General features: G+C 41.1%; 1 protein-coding gene across 3 annotated transcripts in view; it reads left to right on the top strand.

The window, feature by feature from the left end:
- Positions 1–16752, top strand: part of dok6 (docking protein 6) — a 51487-nt gene extending 34735 nt beyond the window's left edge. For all 3 annotated transcript variants that reach the window (XM_022207380.2, XM_022207379.2, XM_051940440.1), the window contains 4 exons: positions 2391–2580; positions 2942–3080; positions 4107–4212; positions 13516–16752. In XM_022207380.2, coding sequence (XP_022063072.1) covers positions 2391–2580; positions 2942–3080; positions 4107–4212; positions 13516–13670 — 590 coding nt within the window. In that variant the 3' untranslated portion in view covers positions 13671–16752. The remainder of the gene's footprint in view (positions 1–2390; positions 2581–2941; positions 3081–4106; positions 4213–13515) is intronic.
- Positions 16753–17928: the final 1176 nt, after the last annotated feature.

Below are 17928 nucleotides of genomic sequence, written 5' to 3'. Positions count from 1 at the left end.
AGCCAAATTGGTATCCAGAACTTAGTTTTAGGTCACAAATAACTAAACTCCAAAAAAAAGTCTTGAGATGGTGGACCAACACATTTCCTGAACATTGCCTGAATTGACACAAACTGACCTATTTTACGAAAATAATGCTCCTGTAGTGTTTTAGTAACCATGCGTTTCATGCTCCCAGGCTATAAAAAAACCAAATCGAATCTTTCCATCCCTCCAACAGTCAATATCAGCAATTTGCATAGCGCAGAGTGAAAATAATCCATGACTTGATCAGAGCGCGTAGGCATGAAGTGCCAGTGCCTTTTAAAGAGCCCACGTTATGCACATTTAGGGGTTATCATCTTGTTTTTGTGAGCTACTAGAATGTGTTTACATGCTTTAGTGTTCAAAAGGCACATGGTTTTCTCATACTTTACTTTGCTGCAGCATCTCATCTCATCCTGCGTCTAAAATACTTATTTTTAGCTTCCGTCTCTTTAAGGCCCCCCCTCCAAAAGCCCTGTCTGCTCTGATTGGTCAGCTGGCCTAACAAAAGCAAAGAAATGTTGAAAATGTACTGCAACCCCAGATCTCTGAGTGTAGGGATGCACCCCTTGGAGAAGCAGGTCTAGTGAGGAAATAACGGCAGACTGTGAGGAAGCTGCCCATTCTTTGTTTGAGGATGTGCCAAACTAGCTGCTGGGCAGGCATTATGCAAATGTGTGGTGACATAAATAAGTAGCGAAAGTAAAGCCAAGATTTCAAATGAGGTGTTTCAGGCAGGTAGGAAAATACAGGAAAGAGTAACTCAGATTTGGTGTGGACTTTGGGCTTTGTCATTTTGCTGACCTTTTACACAGGACAAAAAATTGCAACACACTAAAGAAAGAGGAAAACACAAAAAGCATAAATTAGGTGGAAACAAAGTGACACCCCGATCTATTTCCGTGATGTTGTTTTTTTTCCCATCTCTGTACTTTTCCACAAACAAATATGCAGAAATATAACCAAAAGATTTTGAGCACAACAGGCGTGGTCATTGTAAATGATACGATAGGCTAGCCTAGCTGCGCTAGACAACCCATGGCAACGAATTTAATTCTCTGCCAGGGTCGGTCTAGTTACCCTCGGTAAGCCTCGAGGTTGGATGCTCCTAAAACTGGCCGACGAATCACCATGAAGTGTAGAGTCAGAAGGCGGGCGTAACTAAGTGACGACAGAGGCGCGACGATTCTGACAGAAACAACCGGAAACAACTAGCCTAGTCGCGCTAGACAACCCACGGCAATGAATTGAAATTCTTAACGACAACAGTCAGTTGAGCTCCATTAGCACTGACTCTGAATAATCTTTCTGTTAACATGTCTGTAATATGCTTGAGCTTCACCCATTGACTGTATAAATAAGGCTTCACCGAACTACCGCATCCTCTGATTTCCGGCGCTCTAGGAACTACATCAGCCTATTCGTTGCGCTGATTGGTTGTATACCTACCCAATTGCTGCAGAGTGATTTGAAAGACAACCTTTTAGCCCACCTCCCTCCCTGTCGAGAGTTCCTAGACCTAGACCCTTGTGTCTTCAGACATGGGTCTAGCGCGGCTAGGCTAACGATAGGCTAGAAGTTCACATCTGACCTTCTCATATTTGCCAGATTTTAAGTTAAAAATTCTTAAAGAAGGTGGTTCATGTCGATTTTTGCAGTTTTCTTTGCATCAATCTGTGGAGGAATGTTTGCAATGCCAGAATCTGAGAAATAATGTAGCTTGAGTTCTGAAATTTTGCAAGCTCATTGACGCGTACAAATGTTTCGCCATCGTACAACCCTGCTTTGACAAAATAATGCAAACTAATTATATGATGGTGCAAATTTGGTTTAAAAAATGTCGGTTTTTTCTATTCTGATATTGCACCGACAAGAAAGCCTTTATTTTATGAAGTTAGAGTGTTTTTGTCTTTTGATTGACGCCAGGACCTGTAAAAAAGAGGTATACTTTATGATAAAACAATCTCTATAAAAAATTCATTATTTGCATTTTTAGCTGATATTTGAGCATGCACTGAGCACACATGATAGGTGAAATCACTGCGAAAGAGATGCCACTGGGTTTAAAGAAAAAACATGGTTTTGACAAATCATAGTGCTTCAAACAATTATAAGAAACCATAAGCATTTACGGTACCATAGGCATTTACAAGCATATTATTGTTTTTGATTTCTTTATCAAGATCTGTTTGAATTCAATATGAAATTGTTAGAATTAGTCACATAGAAACATAGTGATGGGAACATTGGTAGCAGTAGTAAATGTATATTTTTTTGGTATATGTTATTAAATTCCTTTAATGGTAGACATAAATTCTCCACTCTGAGATCCCTCGTTTTAATGAATTTACTGTGAATTGTTTCAGAGCGCTTCAACGTGTACCTGATGCCCACCCCCAACCTGGACATCTACGGGGAGTGCACCATGCAGATCACCCATGAAAACATCTACCTGTGGGACATTCACAACGCTCGCCTCAAACTCGTCATGTGGCCTCTGAGCTCGCTGCGCAGATACGGTCGTGACTCCACCTGGTTCACTTTCGAGTCCGGAAGGTGTGTGTGTGTGTGTATTCAGATTTAGTATGCTAGTGTTGTTCATGTGACTGAAAAGTAAGCAGTGGAAGGGGGAAAAAAAAAACTTTTGGAAAAACTTTAGCAAAGCAGCTTTGGAAATCCAAAACATCCCAGGATATCAACATTTACCGCAGAGCCCTTCAGGCGACAGTGTGACAGGAGCCTCTGTGAATGTTTGTGTACTGTATCTCCCTGTGTCTCTCTGTGTTCGACTTCAGTGGGCTATTATAGCAAACGTGCCGTCTCTATAACCAAACATTCAGCCATGCATATTTGTAAATCGGCAATCCAAGAGTGAGAACGATCAAAGTGTATCTCTGTGTGTGTGTTCCTGGCGCAGGATGTGTGACACAGGAGAGGGTTTGTTCACGTTCCAGACGCGGGAGGGGGAGATGATCTACCAGCGGGTCCACTCGGCCACGCTGGCCATCGCCCAGCAGCACGAGAGGATGATGGAGGAGATGGAGAAGAGCTCGCAGGTACGTTTGCACATTTTTGGTTGTTTATCTCGCATCCACAGCTGCACATGATGTATTGTGCACTGCCAGTATTAGAATCAACTAAAAACGAGTGCAAGCATTAAAACGGCAGTGATTTAGGAGTAATTCTTTAATACTTAGATAATACCCTTCACTTCCAAAGACTTGCTACAATATCCTGTTGCAGCTGATGCCAGAAGAAACACAAAATTGTGTACAAAAACTGCATAAACACAAACCATTTTGATTTTAGAAAATGCTTTGTTTCTCTCGTATTTCAGTGGCTTCTTCGTTCATTTAAGCTAATCAAACAAGCATTTTATCAAAGCAGTTTGCTGAATTATTTTTAGAAATCAGTGAATGCAAAGGCAATAAATCACGATTTTCCTGGAAGATGTAAACACAAGCACAAAATAATACACATTTCTCTTGGTGTTGCCGCCTGGTTTCTCCCTCCAAAGTGCCGCTTTGGACCACGCGCCCTCTGACACCCCACGGTCTTGGCCTCCGCTACCTCCTTCCATCACAACAGCCATCCTTCCCTTCCTTCCTTCCTCCCCTCCTCCCCGCTATCATCTGTATTCTTTATTTATGTAGGCCTGCCTAGTGTTTGATGAGCCTTGACCATATGGCCATGCTCCTGGACCCCACCATTTGGGAACATTTCCAAATGCAGCTACCATCAGCTCTATAAATTGAATGGATAGCGTCGCAAAATATACCAGTTATGTTGCAGATTGGGTGAAACGACACATTTACGACTGAGAAAATGCAGAATATCAATTTATTTCAATCAGTTTTCTAGCTTTTAGAACTGGGCCTTTATTTCCGCAATGCAAATAGGAATGGAAAACACATCATTCAGTTGTGAAACCCAAATGAATCCTCATCTCACCCATCCAGCAGCCATTCAGGCTACGATGCGCCGCACTGTTCACGCTCTTTGTTCACTGACATACGTAGAGCAGTTCCCGTGTTGTGAGTGAGTGACAGAGAAATGAGAGACTCTTTCGCTGTCTGTTTCAGATCCACTCCAGAGAGACGTTAACCAAGTCCATCTCCCTGCCGCGCAGTGCCTACTGGCAGCACATCACGCGTCAGACCAGCGTGGGGGATCTCTACAGTTACCAAGGTACAAACAAGAAGTTCCTAATTATCTTATGCATGGTGCTGCTACGTCTTTGCCTGCTTGCGAAGGAAAAGACAGAGCGAGAGAATACTGCACACTGATAATGAGGATTTTTACAGTTACCACATTGCAAAATTGACCAATGTATTTCAATTTCAGTGGCTTACTTTCCTCTAACAAAGTCGTTTTCTACACGTTACTGATTTCACACATAGAAAACTGACTTCACATTTCGACAAATGATTCCAGAAATGCATTTCAATCCAGCAATGCATTTTCCATTAGCAGGCAAGAAGAAAAGCCTGTCTCTTAGTCGCTAATAGTTTCTTTTCTTTTATGTTTTGCCTGCAAAAGTAGGCTGATGCACACCTGATAGGTCTGAAAAACTAAATCTTGCAGAATATTCCCACATGCTGCCGGCACTGTTTATAGCCAGAAATCCCACACAGAGAAAACAGCTTTCTCAGTCAGGTCAGCAGGTTAGTGAACTCTGTCCTCTGATCCCTCTCTATCCTCCGTCTTGTTAACCTTTATTCTTTGGCAAAGTCTTTTCCATTCTCTTGGCTATTGCATATTTGTAGTCTTATCAACCATATGAAAATAATTAGGAAACTGTATATTAATTTGCTTAGCTCTGAAGTTTAGACTAAAGGCATTTTCAGTCAGGAATTTAATAGAAATATCTCCATTTATGCAGAAAGTTATCTTAAAATATGATCAGGTTTTTACTTATTTTTAACAATCAATTTGAATTATGAATAAATACAATATTTATTTTTTTATAATACAGAAATCATGGTATTGTTCGTACTGCAACATGCACAGCCTGTCTTGGAAAAGGAATGCTTAACCCTCGGCTAATGACATCAACAAAAGCTAATTGGAGTCAGGAGTTTACAAATCTGGAGTTCAATGAATGGAACATGATTGGCGGTGTGGATTAGAGCTATTAGAGACTTATAATCAAGAATAGCTGATTTGCATGAAGCTGGAAAGTGTTACAGAGTTATCTCCCAGAGTCAAGATATTCATCAGTCCACTGGCAAAATGGGTGTAAATGGAAACAATTTAGTCCTGAAGCCGCTCTCCCTCGAAGTGAGCGGCCAGCTAGATGCCTCAGAAAGCACAAAGCAGAATGCTCAGTGAGGTAAAAAAGAAGTCCGGAGTATCAGATAAAAGCTGAAAGGAATCACTGGAGCTGGTTAAAATATCTGCTTGTGAATCTACTATATGCAAATCATGCATGGAGCATGTTGTCCATGAAAGGATACCACAGAGGAAAGCTGCTTCTCTCCAAAAAGAACATCAGTGCACGCCTGAAGTTTCACAAAGATCGCCTTGATGCTCCTCAGTCCTTGGAAAATGTGCTTTGTACCGATGAAACTAAGTACATTGTTTAGGAAGAACATACAGCACTATATGAGGTATTTAAAAGTTGGGATGTTCTGATTTGATCTGGAGGTCTGGGCCAGTCGAGGCATTTTTGAACTTATCGGCATCAGCATAAACAGAAGCCTTTGTTTACATACGCTGTCACGCAGGTGTTGTAAAGCAAGATGATGAATTGTAGCCTGACATTGGTGGGATGCAAATTTTGATTAATGTTCTTAATCAATCATCTGCAGCATTACCGATCAATAATCAGGTAATCAATAGCAAAAATTTTGCACAGTGGGCGTTTGTCTTCTGCTGATATTGTTGGTTTAGTTAAAAGGCATACGAGATATAGAAAGAACATTCTAGTCAGCCCTGATTTAAGCACATGACCACTGCTGGCATGGCCGGAGTGGGACTCATTTTCAGCCCTGGACTTTCATACCTCAGACCGGCCCACCAGGAATTGTCCCGGTCCTCCTGATTAACCACCCCAGGCCTGGCTGCTGGAGAGCATTAACTGACACAGAAGTCTTGGTCATGGTGGCCCGTTGCTACCTAAACTCCCACAATGCTCTCTGCTTGCCAGCACTGCACTGACCTTCGTCTGTATGCAAAGAATATAGCTATGTTTTTGTTTGTCTTTTGAAGCTTGTAGAGCCACCATACACTCTACCCTCACAACCCTACATTTCAGACAATTCTTTGTTCTCAGGTCCGGAGCTTTACAATAGGGTTCGTGACCACCTACATGTCATTAAGGAGCTGCTTTGATGCAGAAATACAATTGTTTTTTTAATGCACATATATTGGACATTTATTTTAATATCTTTGATATACTTGAAATGAATATTGTCTCTCTACCAAAACCAAGTCAGATGGCAGCCTATATGACTCACATGGGATCAGGGGCAAAAACACTTGATTAGGACATCTCCAATACAAAGGGCACTGCATTGTGACATAAAAACCTCAACCAAAAGATAAAGTACAGTGGAGTGAACTGCTTTGTTGTGCTGGCCTTGGACAGTTCGCTATCATAAAGGGGATGGAGAAGATTCCCAAGTTTATCAAGATATCCTCCAGTATGCATTTTGCTCGAACTGCAATGGATAAGCTCCAACCCTCTACATTATAAAGCGGTGTACAGGTAATGGATGGATGGATCCTCCAGCATAATGTCTGGGTAGCTGTCCAGCTGAGATGCAGTAGAAGCTGAGTGATGCAGCCTTACAATGACATAAATATCAAAGTAAATCTGCTACAGAACGGCAAACAAACAGACTTTGGTTCCAACCAGCCAGAGGCCAGACCTTAACTCACCAGAGATGCTGTAGAATGACTTCAAGAGAGCTGTTACCACCAGATACCCCCAAGAATATGACTGAGCGGAATCAGTTCTGTAAGGAAGTTGTTTTTTCTCTTTGATATCCAAAAGCAAACAGACCTATAATCGAAATTATATTTTAAAAAAATCAAAGATTTCTGTGTGCAGCCTTGCAAGAAAGCATGTTCATGTTTATATCTGTGTGAGGAAGACAGCGTCACCCTGAATACATTAAATTACAACAGGTAGCATCCAAGCTTAGTGCTGTTTGTCCTTTGAATGCACTTAATGTACACATATACTTAAGAAAGACTAAGCGTGTGTGTGTTTGTGTCTAGATGTAGACCAGAGGCAGAAAAGGTGATTAGTGAGCTGATGCGATTATGCTCTGTCCATGGTATTAGTTGATTAGTAGACTTATCTGAGGATTATAGGCCTTTTGGCTTTCACTGATAGAGCAAAACAGAAAGCCAGGCAAAGATGAAAGTCGCTCTGACGTCATAATTTTCTTTTGAAAAGCTAAGGCAGGATTTTTTTTTTTCATTATCATTTAATTGTGGCCTGATAAGCTTAAAAGCGAAGTGTTCCATTCCAAACATCAACATGTTTTTACTCGTATACACTAAACGGAGAAGCTTCCACCTCGGGGTCATTATTTATAAGCCCACTCTCTGTAAAGTCTCCTTTTTAAACTCTTCCTCGCCAAACTCTGGTGAGCAGAGGAGCTTCTCTCTCATCCATCACCTTGGCATCTCCACTGGTCCTCCCACACTTTCCCTGTGTGTCCGTCCGGCCCGGAACAACCCTCCACCTTCTCCTGCTCATACACATTCAGTGCTTCCATTATCTCCCCTCCTTTCCCATGAATAAATTGAATGCATCAGTGTGTTTGAGGACGCCGCGATAGGTGTCGTCAGACAAGGAGGACGACAAGGTGATTCTGAGGAGTGACGGGAGTTTAAGGCCTGTTTTGACACGGCAGGTTTGGATCGTGAAAAGGCACGTCAGGAGAGCTGCGAACACATCAGGAGCTGCTGCTGCCTTTAATGTAGCTGCGAGCCGTTTTCAGATGAGCATACAGTAATTGCATGGATTCCTCACTTGCAGGAGGTCTCCACCTTTCTGGAGGTCATTTACATATTATATGTACGCAAAGGAGGAACTCTGGCTCAGTGGTTCCCAGCCTTTGCTTGGTGATGTACCCCAAAGTACCCCTGCCATCAAGCACACATGTTCCATATTCAACTAAAAAACATTCACTTATTATTACATTAAAGTGGATATACAATGCCCAGAAGAAGTATTCGACCTTTGGATGGTTTTCCATTTATCAGTCAATTTTATTTGACTTTTTTTTTTTGCCAGGAATTTAAAAAAAAAACGCAAAAAAAGAAGAAAGTACTGTCAGTTTAATAAAATGTAAATTCAATGATTGCATAAGTGTTTCACCAGTTGCTAGAAGTCATGCAATTAGTGAAATGGAGATCATCTGAATGCAGTGAATGTGTCTCAAGTGATTGTCGTATAAATACACCTGGAAGGTGTATCTGGAAGGTTCAGTCACTAAAATTACACCATGAAGACAAGAGAACACTCCAAGCAACAGTTATAAAGGGTTATTGAAAAGCATAAGTCACACATGAACATTTTCAAGTCATGGAATATCCTGTAGAGTACAGTTAAATCCAAGGGAGGGAATGGAGACCTTGCATAAATCTACCCAGAGAGCGCTGACCTCAAAAACTGAGTGACTGGACAAGAAAGAGGCTAGTAAGGGAGGCCAACTGTGAGTCCTCTGAAGTTTTATGGGAAAGCTGCTCATTTTAAATCTCAGCTACAGTTAACTGGGCATGTGCAAGACTCTAAAGTATACAGGAAGGTTCTTTGTCCTAATGAGGCAAACACTGAGGTTTTTGCTAATCACACAAGATGCTACATTTGATGGACACCAAAAACACACCATGAACACTGGTGAGCATGGTGGTGGCAGCATCATAATGCGGAGATGCTTCTCAGCAGCAGACTCTGGAAGGCTTGTCAAGCTAGAGGGTGAAATAAATGCAGCACAGCACAGTATCGGGAATTCCTGGAATCTGTAAGAGAACTGCGACTTGGGGATTTGTTTTCCAGTGAGACAAAACCTGAAGCATACAGGCAAAGCTACACAGAAACAGCTTAAATACAACAAGGTGAAAGCTCGGGACTGGCTGAGTCAGAGCCCAGACCTCAATTCAATTGAGAATTTGTGGCTGGACTTGAAAAGGTCTGTTCACTCATGATCCCTATGCACCCTGACAGCGCTTGAGCAGTTTGCACAGAAGAATGGGGTAAAATTTCAGTGTCCAGCTGTGCAAGGCTGATTGAAACCTATTCACACGGGCTCAATGCTGTAATTGCGGTCAAAAGTGCATCTTCTAAATAGTGGCGCAAAGAGGGTGAATACTTATGGCATTTTATAATTATTCGTCATTGCTTTGTAAAATCGGTTTTCATTTTGACATGGAGTCTTTTTTTTTGTCAATTCTTGTCAAAAAAAGATGAACTTAACCATGATTCAGTGTTGAAGGGGCACGGATACTTTTTGTAGGTACTGCATGTAGCTACAATATGTGTTTTCATACAGTTTGCAGGATTTACTTAGTTTGATGAAGTTCTACGATTTTTAACTGCGCTGGGTGCCTTAACCATTTTCTCCTACTTTTAGCTGTTTACTTGGTTAACAGTTTCTGTTGTTTTTCCAGCACTTTGACTAATCAATTGTAAACTGCAAATCCATTAGCTAACTCGCTACTCAGCTTGATTGCCAGCAGGTTTTTCTCACACATTTTAAAGTGTTGCTGTTGGGGGTGCTGCAGCTCACTGAACATGTGGACACATTTTAATCATTTTCAATTAATCCAGCGTTACCGTTTCGTCAAATCAGGTGAGCTTTTCTGACAACTTTTCCCACTAAACCCAGGGAGCCGCACAAACACCTCTGGTTTTAAATCAGTGCCTCAGCAGGACCTCACGACATCTAACAGTACGCAATCTGTCTTTAAGTGCATATTTAGACACACGTTCAGTGAGCATAGCGAAAGATCAGCTGTTTTTTTGAAATATATTTTAGTGGTACTGATGCCATTATTTCTTGGACGAAGAGTTTGGATCTGAATAGAGCAAGAAATCAGGTTTTTGGACCATGATGGCTGGCTGTGTTTGCTCCCTGGCTGTATCACTGTGTGCATGATGAATATCCAATCAGCACAGTCAATTTGCTGAGTCATGCTCGGGTTGCTTTCAAATACCCTGCGGGTCCGGGGGAATAATTAAGGAACATAGTTTCTTTTCCCCTTTGAGGTTTATTCACCTATTTGTTTATTTCTTTGCCTCAGTTAATGGGGAACCTGGCAGTAAAGAAGTGTGGCGCCTTTATTTTAATATTTTTCACATCTGCTTTTTATTTATCTGGAAGCGTCTCAGAAACACCTCCCCGAAGTCTTGTTTGCAATAATTGAAAATAATAATTCAATTCAAAGAAGTCAAATGTGTTTTGTTGGAAAGGAAGTGGAAGATGTGGCGTCGAAAGGAAAACAGCCTTGATCACTTTGAAACAAAATTCAGCCCCTGAAGAGTTCCATTTAATAAAACCCTAAAATAGACGTTTCAATCTCCAGAAACTACAGCATCTGCCAAGACAATGTATCTACTTTCTGCCATCTTCCACTTCTACTCCCCTAATGTTATTCACTCTTTTGCATTTGAGTGAAACTGCTGTGTTCTCTGAGTTTGCTGATGCATAGAAATGAGTGCACTTTAAAGTTTGTGGAGTTGAAAAAGCGAGACGTCACGCCTGTCGGAAATGGTTCAATTACCAGCTCTAATATTGGGAAGGCAAAAGGACATGAATGCTTGTATTTTTTGGTGTTCTCATTTTTTTTTCTCCTGCTTTTTCCACACGCACTCTGTCTTTCTCTCCCTCTCTCCACATTTTATTGTGCTGCACAGTTTAGTGCCATAGCATTAGCAATTCTAATGAAATGGAGCGCTGTTCTTAGTTTGATCGGCTGGGAGTGATACGAGGGGGATTTTACCGAGAGGTAGCAAGTATCAAAGGCACGGGGACAAGATGATGGAAGAACAGGATAACGCGATCTTATCTGCAACAGGCAACTTGGAATACTGTAGATGCAAAACCTGAATCCCATGAAAAATTCATTACAACCAGGTAAAATTGAGTTCAGCTGTTCCGGTTTCTTCCCGGTGGATGCTTGGGAAGCTTTCAATCTCAGCCATCAGTGCACATTATCCAGATTTAAACGAGCAGATCCAGTCTTTAGGCTGCATTGGATTCATGCTTTCTCACTTAGAGCGTGTTGTTGCTCCGGTGAATTCTTTACTACGCAGAAGACACAATGATGCATGTCGGCAGTCGTGCATAATCTGTAGTTTGTGGCACATCCAGCCTCTGTTTCTCTGTTAGTGAGGATGCCTTCTAGGTTGTCACGCTTTGAGGAAAGAAGGCGCAGACAGGTGTGCGTGTATGTGTGTGTCAACATGCTTGCATGAATAGCTGCTTGTGTACCCGGGTCTGCTGCTCTCTCTGTCAGCGTGTGAGGCTGGCCTCCCTGCCTGTCCTGTCTGCTCCGGCCCAGCAGCTGCCACCCCAGGCCAGATAGGATGACATGACCTTCCCTGGTAATGAAAAGGCACTGACAAATCACTGTCTGCTTCTCGTAGGGATAGCAGAGGAGGAGGGATGCTGACACCATCATCTCTCTGTGTTTTTATTGTTATTTTGTGTGTGTGTGTGTGTGTGTGTGTGTGTGTAAGTGTGTCTACATTTGTGTCCAAAAAGCGTGGCTCTCGTCAGGGGTCTGGCACCGCACAACAAACGCCACTGTTTCTGACTGAGAAGATGATGAGATCTGCTTCACCCTCTCTGTCGGCAACTGGGCTCCCTGCCTCCGTTTTTTTTTCCAGCCCAAATTGGCCTTGGTTGAGGAGAGGGATTGTCTTGGCAAAGATGTGAAAAGGATATGCCTGGTTGCGCACCAGTCGTTTCAGCAATCTATTAAGTACAACGCGGTCCCCCTTTTCTTAACCTGCAGTGGGTTGTTTTTTTTCCTCAGGCGTGGATTGAGCTGCATTTAAAACCTTAAGCTGGAGCCCTTATTGTGTTTTTTTGTGAAATTTCAGGGAGTGGTGGAAAAGAAAAGACTAGCAGACAGAGGTGTGTATGTATGACTCACCTGTTATGGCTGGTGTTTTGGTCTCATCCTCACACCCACACCGGCCCCTCTGTGCTTCCTCCTGCAAGCTGTTCCCTTAACTCGCGCAGGAAAATGCTTTTTCGATGTTTTCCTTCTCAGTGTCTTCCTTTAGTTGCGCACCATTTCTCTTCACACTCCTTTTTTCTTTGGAAAGCAGACTTCTCTCTCTGTGGCTTCGACATGCACTCACACAGTCACTTGACATTGATTGCCAGGCTGTCTGGGTCATGTTTTATATTCAACGTCGTGGTGAGTTAGCAGTGCGTCTCTGAACCCCATTCCCTTTGGTGGCATCATGACTTGTGCGGCTGGCTACACACACACACACACACACACACACACACACACACACACACACACACACACACACACACACACACACACACACACACACACACACACACACACACACACACACACACACACACAGAGAGAGAGACACGCACACACAGCTTCTGCCTCTTATGAATGATTTGCACAGCTTAACATCATATTTGCTAATACGAATTTCAGCACAAACAACACTGGAGAAAATGATCTCTTTGTCAATTTTGGCAACACAGCCCTGGAAGAAAACAATCCAATTTTAATTTCTTAATCAAATTTCAATTAACCTCTGTAGGGGAATTGATTTGCAACATCTGAAATACACCGACGCGCAGCAACCTATGTTATCAGGTCCCATATATGCTGTAGGTTAGAGTTGATTACAGCGTTGTGTTAGGTTTTGCACCTCCTGAAATATTGATCACTGGCCACTTCCTCCTCGTTTGGTGCATGATCAGCAGCCTGCCAGCCACTTTATCCTCAGCCTACCTCTGTGTGCACATCTCCAAACAGCATTCTAATATATTATTAATGGTCTCACAGTTGCACAAGAACGGCCCCTCTCCACCCACAAGTATCCATTTCTCCCGCTCGGTGCGTTTAACCAATATGAAGTGCAGAACAAATTGGTCCAATTAATTTAAATTAAGGTGGTGAGGGAGGATGCGGGAAAGAGAGATGACAGCAGATATTCTAAGAAGACGAGACAGTGAAATGAAGTTGTTTATCAGAGATGAAAGGCTGCTTTTATATCGCATCTGTTAATATTGTCCGGCTTCCTATTATGATTTTTTTATGTGGTATTCTCTGAGAAGAGCTTGAAGATCATTTTGTTCTCATAATTGTCATTCCTTTATAAAGATATTACCATAGACAGTAGCTAAGCAACAGTTGTGCTGCAAGTGTAAGAAACAGTGTTGTATGTTTTTAGTTGGGAGGCTCATTTAAATCCACCTCGTCAACTTATTTTATTCCTGCACCATTGATTCTATCTCCCCCCCTCTTTTTTTTCTCCCTCCCTCACAGGAAACGGCCTGACGATGACGTTCATCCCTCGAGCACAGACGTTCCCCAGCTTTCTGTCTGATGAGCCCGACCAGGAAGAGAGCCAGCACCAGGAAGAGGCACCATCGCCCTCTAGTGGCTGTGAATCGAGTTGCAGCCTCAGACCCCTCCAATGACAGAGAGCTGCTCGACCAACACTGGACACTTTACCCACTACTGTAGAGACGATGTAGAAATATGTATAGTGACATGTGTAATATATCATTTCCTGGGGATACTTACAAACAATAGTGTCAACTGTAGAGCGAGTGGTACATGACAAGGATCCTGAGGAGGATTGTGTCCTTTCTTGTATTGTTGTGTGACAGCAGAAGTAGCTTCAAAGATTGCACCAAAAATCCTTTAAGCGTAGTTTTAAAGCATTTTATGTTATAATTTTCCTGCTAAAGCCAGCATGATGCCCACATCTTCTCTTTTTTTTTTCCTTTTCAAATCACTGCACTACAATTTACAAAGAGTCAACACGCTGAGGTTCACTGTAAAACAATGTCAAAAAAAGGCTTTCCTTCTGAAATTGATGAAACCACATCAGGCTCGTTCCCGCAACGTGCAGCATCAGCAACCAATTCGAGAGAAACTCCACCGGTTTTGACACATTATAGTACTCCCACACTTACTGCACTCAGCTTTCTCTTAAGAATGTGAAACTGATCAATGCCTTACACAAAAACAGCTTGATGCTGTAGGCAGTGATGAATCAGCTTAAAGCCCTTAACCGGTTACAACCAGCAAAAAGGAAAAAGTCATTCAGAAATGGGCCTCGAGGATGTAGGAGTGGACTGTCACGTCAGAAATGATAAAAAGCCACCTTCTCACAGCCTCTGCTTTAAACTGCCAACCTTACCTTTCACTGGAGCAATTTGACTTTAATAGCTTCCTCGCTCCTCTTCAGCCTCAAACTGTATATCTGATAACTGGTTCATTAGCTAAAGGTGGAAAGAGAGAGACCTAATGGGCTGAGTTATGTAAAGCAGAGCTACATTTGGCATTAATGGCTCTAAGAGGTGCACTGTGGCAATAAAACATCATAGTAATGTTATTTTTCTGCCGGTTTATCAAAGTTCATACAAAATTTAACATTATACGAATCTTAGAATCAAGGAAATATGTGCTCAGTTAAATGTACAAAATCAGCCAAAAATCATTAGAGCAGTAGTTATTGGCTATCTTGCTGAGACTTAAATTGGAGGGTTGATACCGTGTCTCTGTAGTGAAGAGCTAGCCTAGCCCCTTGTGAAGGCAGCAAAATCTATAAACCAGCACCTGTAAAATCACAACCTGCTATTTTTACAGATACGTTTTTGTACAGATTAAAGAAATAGGATGTAACATGTTAATTAGTGATCTTTAGAGGTACTGGTTTGTGGAATTTGTTACCCACAGAGCCAGGCTAGCTGTTTGCTATTGTTTCCGGTGTTTGTGCTAAGCTACCTAAGAGAAGTTGTTGGCAGGAGAGTCATAGTGACTGTGCAGATCATAGATTGTATGTAAAAGATGGATGTAGTGACCGTGATATTACCCATTGGGTTTTTTTGGGGGGTGGATCTGACCGAGAATATGGGGATATTAGTGATACTTGGCTTTATCACCCATTTTGCTCTCAGTGGTGCCACAATATACAAAATGAACACCATTGCTGTATTCAAAGAGTCTTGAAACAAGTCATTGAGATCATTGACTCATTCATAAAATGTTTACTGAAATGACAGTTCAGGGAAGAAGTAGAGTCATTTTCTCATAGACTTTTATACAATCAGACTTGTTTTCACAACCAGTAGAGTCGCCCTCTGCTGGTCATTGGAAGGAATGCAGCTGTTGACACTTCTATATCATCTTTTATTAACAATCTATGATGGTAATGCGGTACTGATCTTCTCAAAAACAAACAAAAGAATGTAATACTAAAAACAAAATACCAAATTATAAGGAAACATTACATAAAACATACAATTTCTGACCCACTGGCCTGACAAATCAACTTAAACTTCTTATTTTTAAAAGAAAGTCAGATGCTTTATACAGTCCTGCTTTCCATCCACGAGAAACAGTATAAACATTAGTCGTCACAAAAGCTGAAAACCTATAACATAATCCCATTCCTTTGTGTAGCATGACTGAAATGTGTCAGTGAGAATGTGACCGCTGTGATGAGAATGTTCTCTGCATTGTCCTCTTAGAGTAAGAAGTGCCTTCCGACACAGACCGCCGAGTGTGAGATATAACCAAAGCAGCGACTTTGGGCTTTGAGTTTACCACTGTTGAGAGAATAGTTAATGCTGTACCTTCAAAACAACTTCAGAAAGTCTTACGTTTTCTTACAGTATTGTAGATTCAGCTGTTAAAAGCCATGTCACAGCTGAAAAAGAGTAAAATGCTTGTTGCCCTTTAGTGGCGGTCACCAGACACAAATTCATCTCTTGTGGTAAAACCAGCTGTTCTTTTTGATTCACCAGTTTTCCATCATATTTTATTTTTCAAAACCCAGCCATTACAGCAACAATAGTGTAATCAAAAGGGGTTCCAGTGACAATCAGTTTTAGGCAGCAAAGCAGTCTTTCAGTGTCAAATGTAATCACTCATTTCAGTGTTTTTTTTTTCCTGTTCCTGATGTCGTTTTGTTTCAGGTTTATGTCTGGAAATGCGGTAGATATTAGATTTAGAAAGAACTGGAAAAGAACAAGGACTTATTTTGTGTTAAAATTAAGTTTTGCAGTAGTCACTTTATTTTGTTATTTAAAAAAAAAAAAAACATCCTTGATATTCGTTCGAGCCTCAAAGTGCCCATCCACACAGCGGTTGTTAGTCTGCATCAGAGCCCGTTGAGACGTCGACATGTGGCCATATTTACGCCCTAGTTGTGTTGAGTCTTAGCTCAAGTGTGGTTAATAAATGTACGTGTAATTGTTTCACTACATTGGCAGCCGTACTTACAGAGATGACTGGAGAAAATACTAGTTGATTGTTTAATTATTATTCATTGTTTTGGTTGTTCATTGTAGCCATTTGTCCGTTCGTAGAACTGTCATGTATATTTGTTATTATTCCGAAATGATTGTGTCCGACATGTTTTGTGTTCTGTTAGATTATATGTTTATAGCACTTTGAACACACGAGTGTAGGACTACAGTTTTCACTAAATGTACATATGTAATGTTTTTGATGATTTAAGAGAGGTAATAAATTGAATGTTCTATCATGTATCAGCATTTTCCTTCATGTCAGAAGGCAGTGTAGGTAAAACCATTGCGTTTTCTATATGATTTTAAGTAGTCTAACCTATATTTTTTAGTTTTTTAATTAGTCAGGTAGTGTAGTATAGTATGTAGTAGGACAGGTTTTTAACCCTAATACATAAATTAGACATACATTTGTATAGCAAATGATATTATTGGGACATAAGTTTAATATTTAAGCTGGTTTTATGAATTTATAATCTTATTTCTCTATGGGAAAGCACTGCAGCTCATCATCTGTTGTTTTAAGTGTGTCTTATTAATAAAAGTGACTAAAATTAGGATTCTTGTTGAAAGTTACATCAGAAGATTAATAGATAGTCCAGCAGCTCAGTGGTTCCATTAGATTTTGGGTAAAGCCTATAAATGCAAAAGCAGAAAAGTAACATTCCAAAATTTTTTTTAAAAAAGTGTAAAAATGGCAATTAGTGGCATTATGGAGGAATTTCTGATGGACTATTTATTAGTTAGCCACAGTTACCTCCCCTGTTTGAATGGTAACCTCACTGTGAACATGATTCTAGGAGTTGAGAAGGCACAAGACCGCCTGCAAAACCACAAATTGTCATTTTTTACACTTTGGTTTTGTGTGCAGATCATACAAATGGCATATTATGTGCTACTTAGTAAACTGGTAGGCAGGTTTTGGTTTCGCACTGGAGCCTGTGGGAAGCCCAGAATTGCTTATGTTCAGCACCAAATCTTAAACTTTGGAAACACATTCTGGAAACAGGAGTGGAGTGAACACTAGTTTACCAGAAAGAGCAACCAGTGCATGCATGGTGAACTAACACTTGCTTCTTTAGGTGCATTGCGAACATAATGAAAATTTTCTAATTAAAACACATTTTTCCTTTAAAATAGGGAAAATAAGTCTAACAGGGCAAATCTATGAGTCACTGTGAGCTGCCAATTATCTATTAAAAATTAAAAGCCATCAATCAAATCTGTAAACATACCGTAATAGTAATTGCTCAAACACCAGAGGGCCTGAATTTAGCTTGTTGAAAAAACATCAGCTTAATAGTACCCAGCAGCTCTTGGAGGTCTATTTCAACTTCCCTCCTCCTGCTTTGCGTTGAACGTAGCCAGGGCTGTGGCACTTTGTTTCTATTCTTTGTATTATGCTACCTGACTGTCG

This window comes from Acanthochromis polyacanthus, chromosome 20 (genome assembly GCF_021347895.1).
Source record: "Acanthochromis polyacanthus isolate Apoly-LR-REF ecotype Palm Island chromosome 20, KAUST_Apoly_ChrSc, whole genome shotgun sequence".
NCBI lineage: Eukaryota > Metazoa > Chordata > Actinopteri > Pomacentridae > Acanthochromis > Acanthochromis polyacanthus.
The sequence above is the reverse complement of the archived record's forward strand: the minus strand, read 5'-3'. Positions and strand labels throughout refer to the sequence as shown.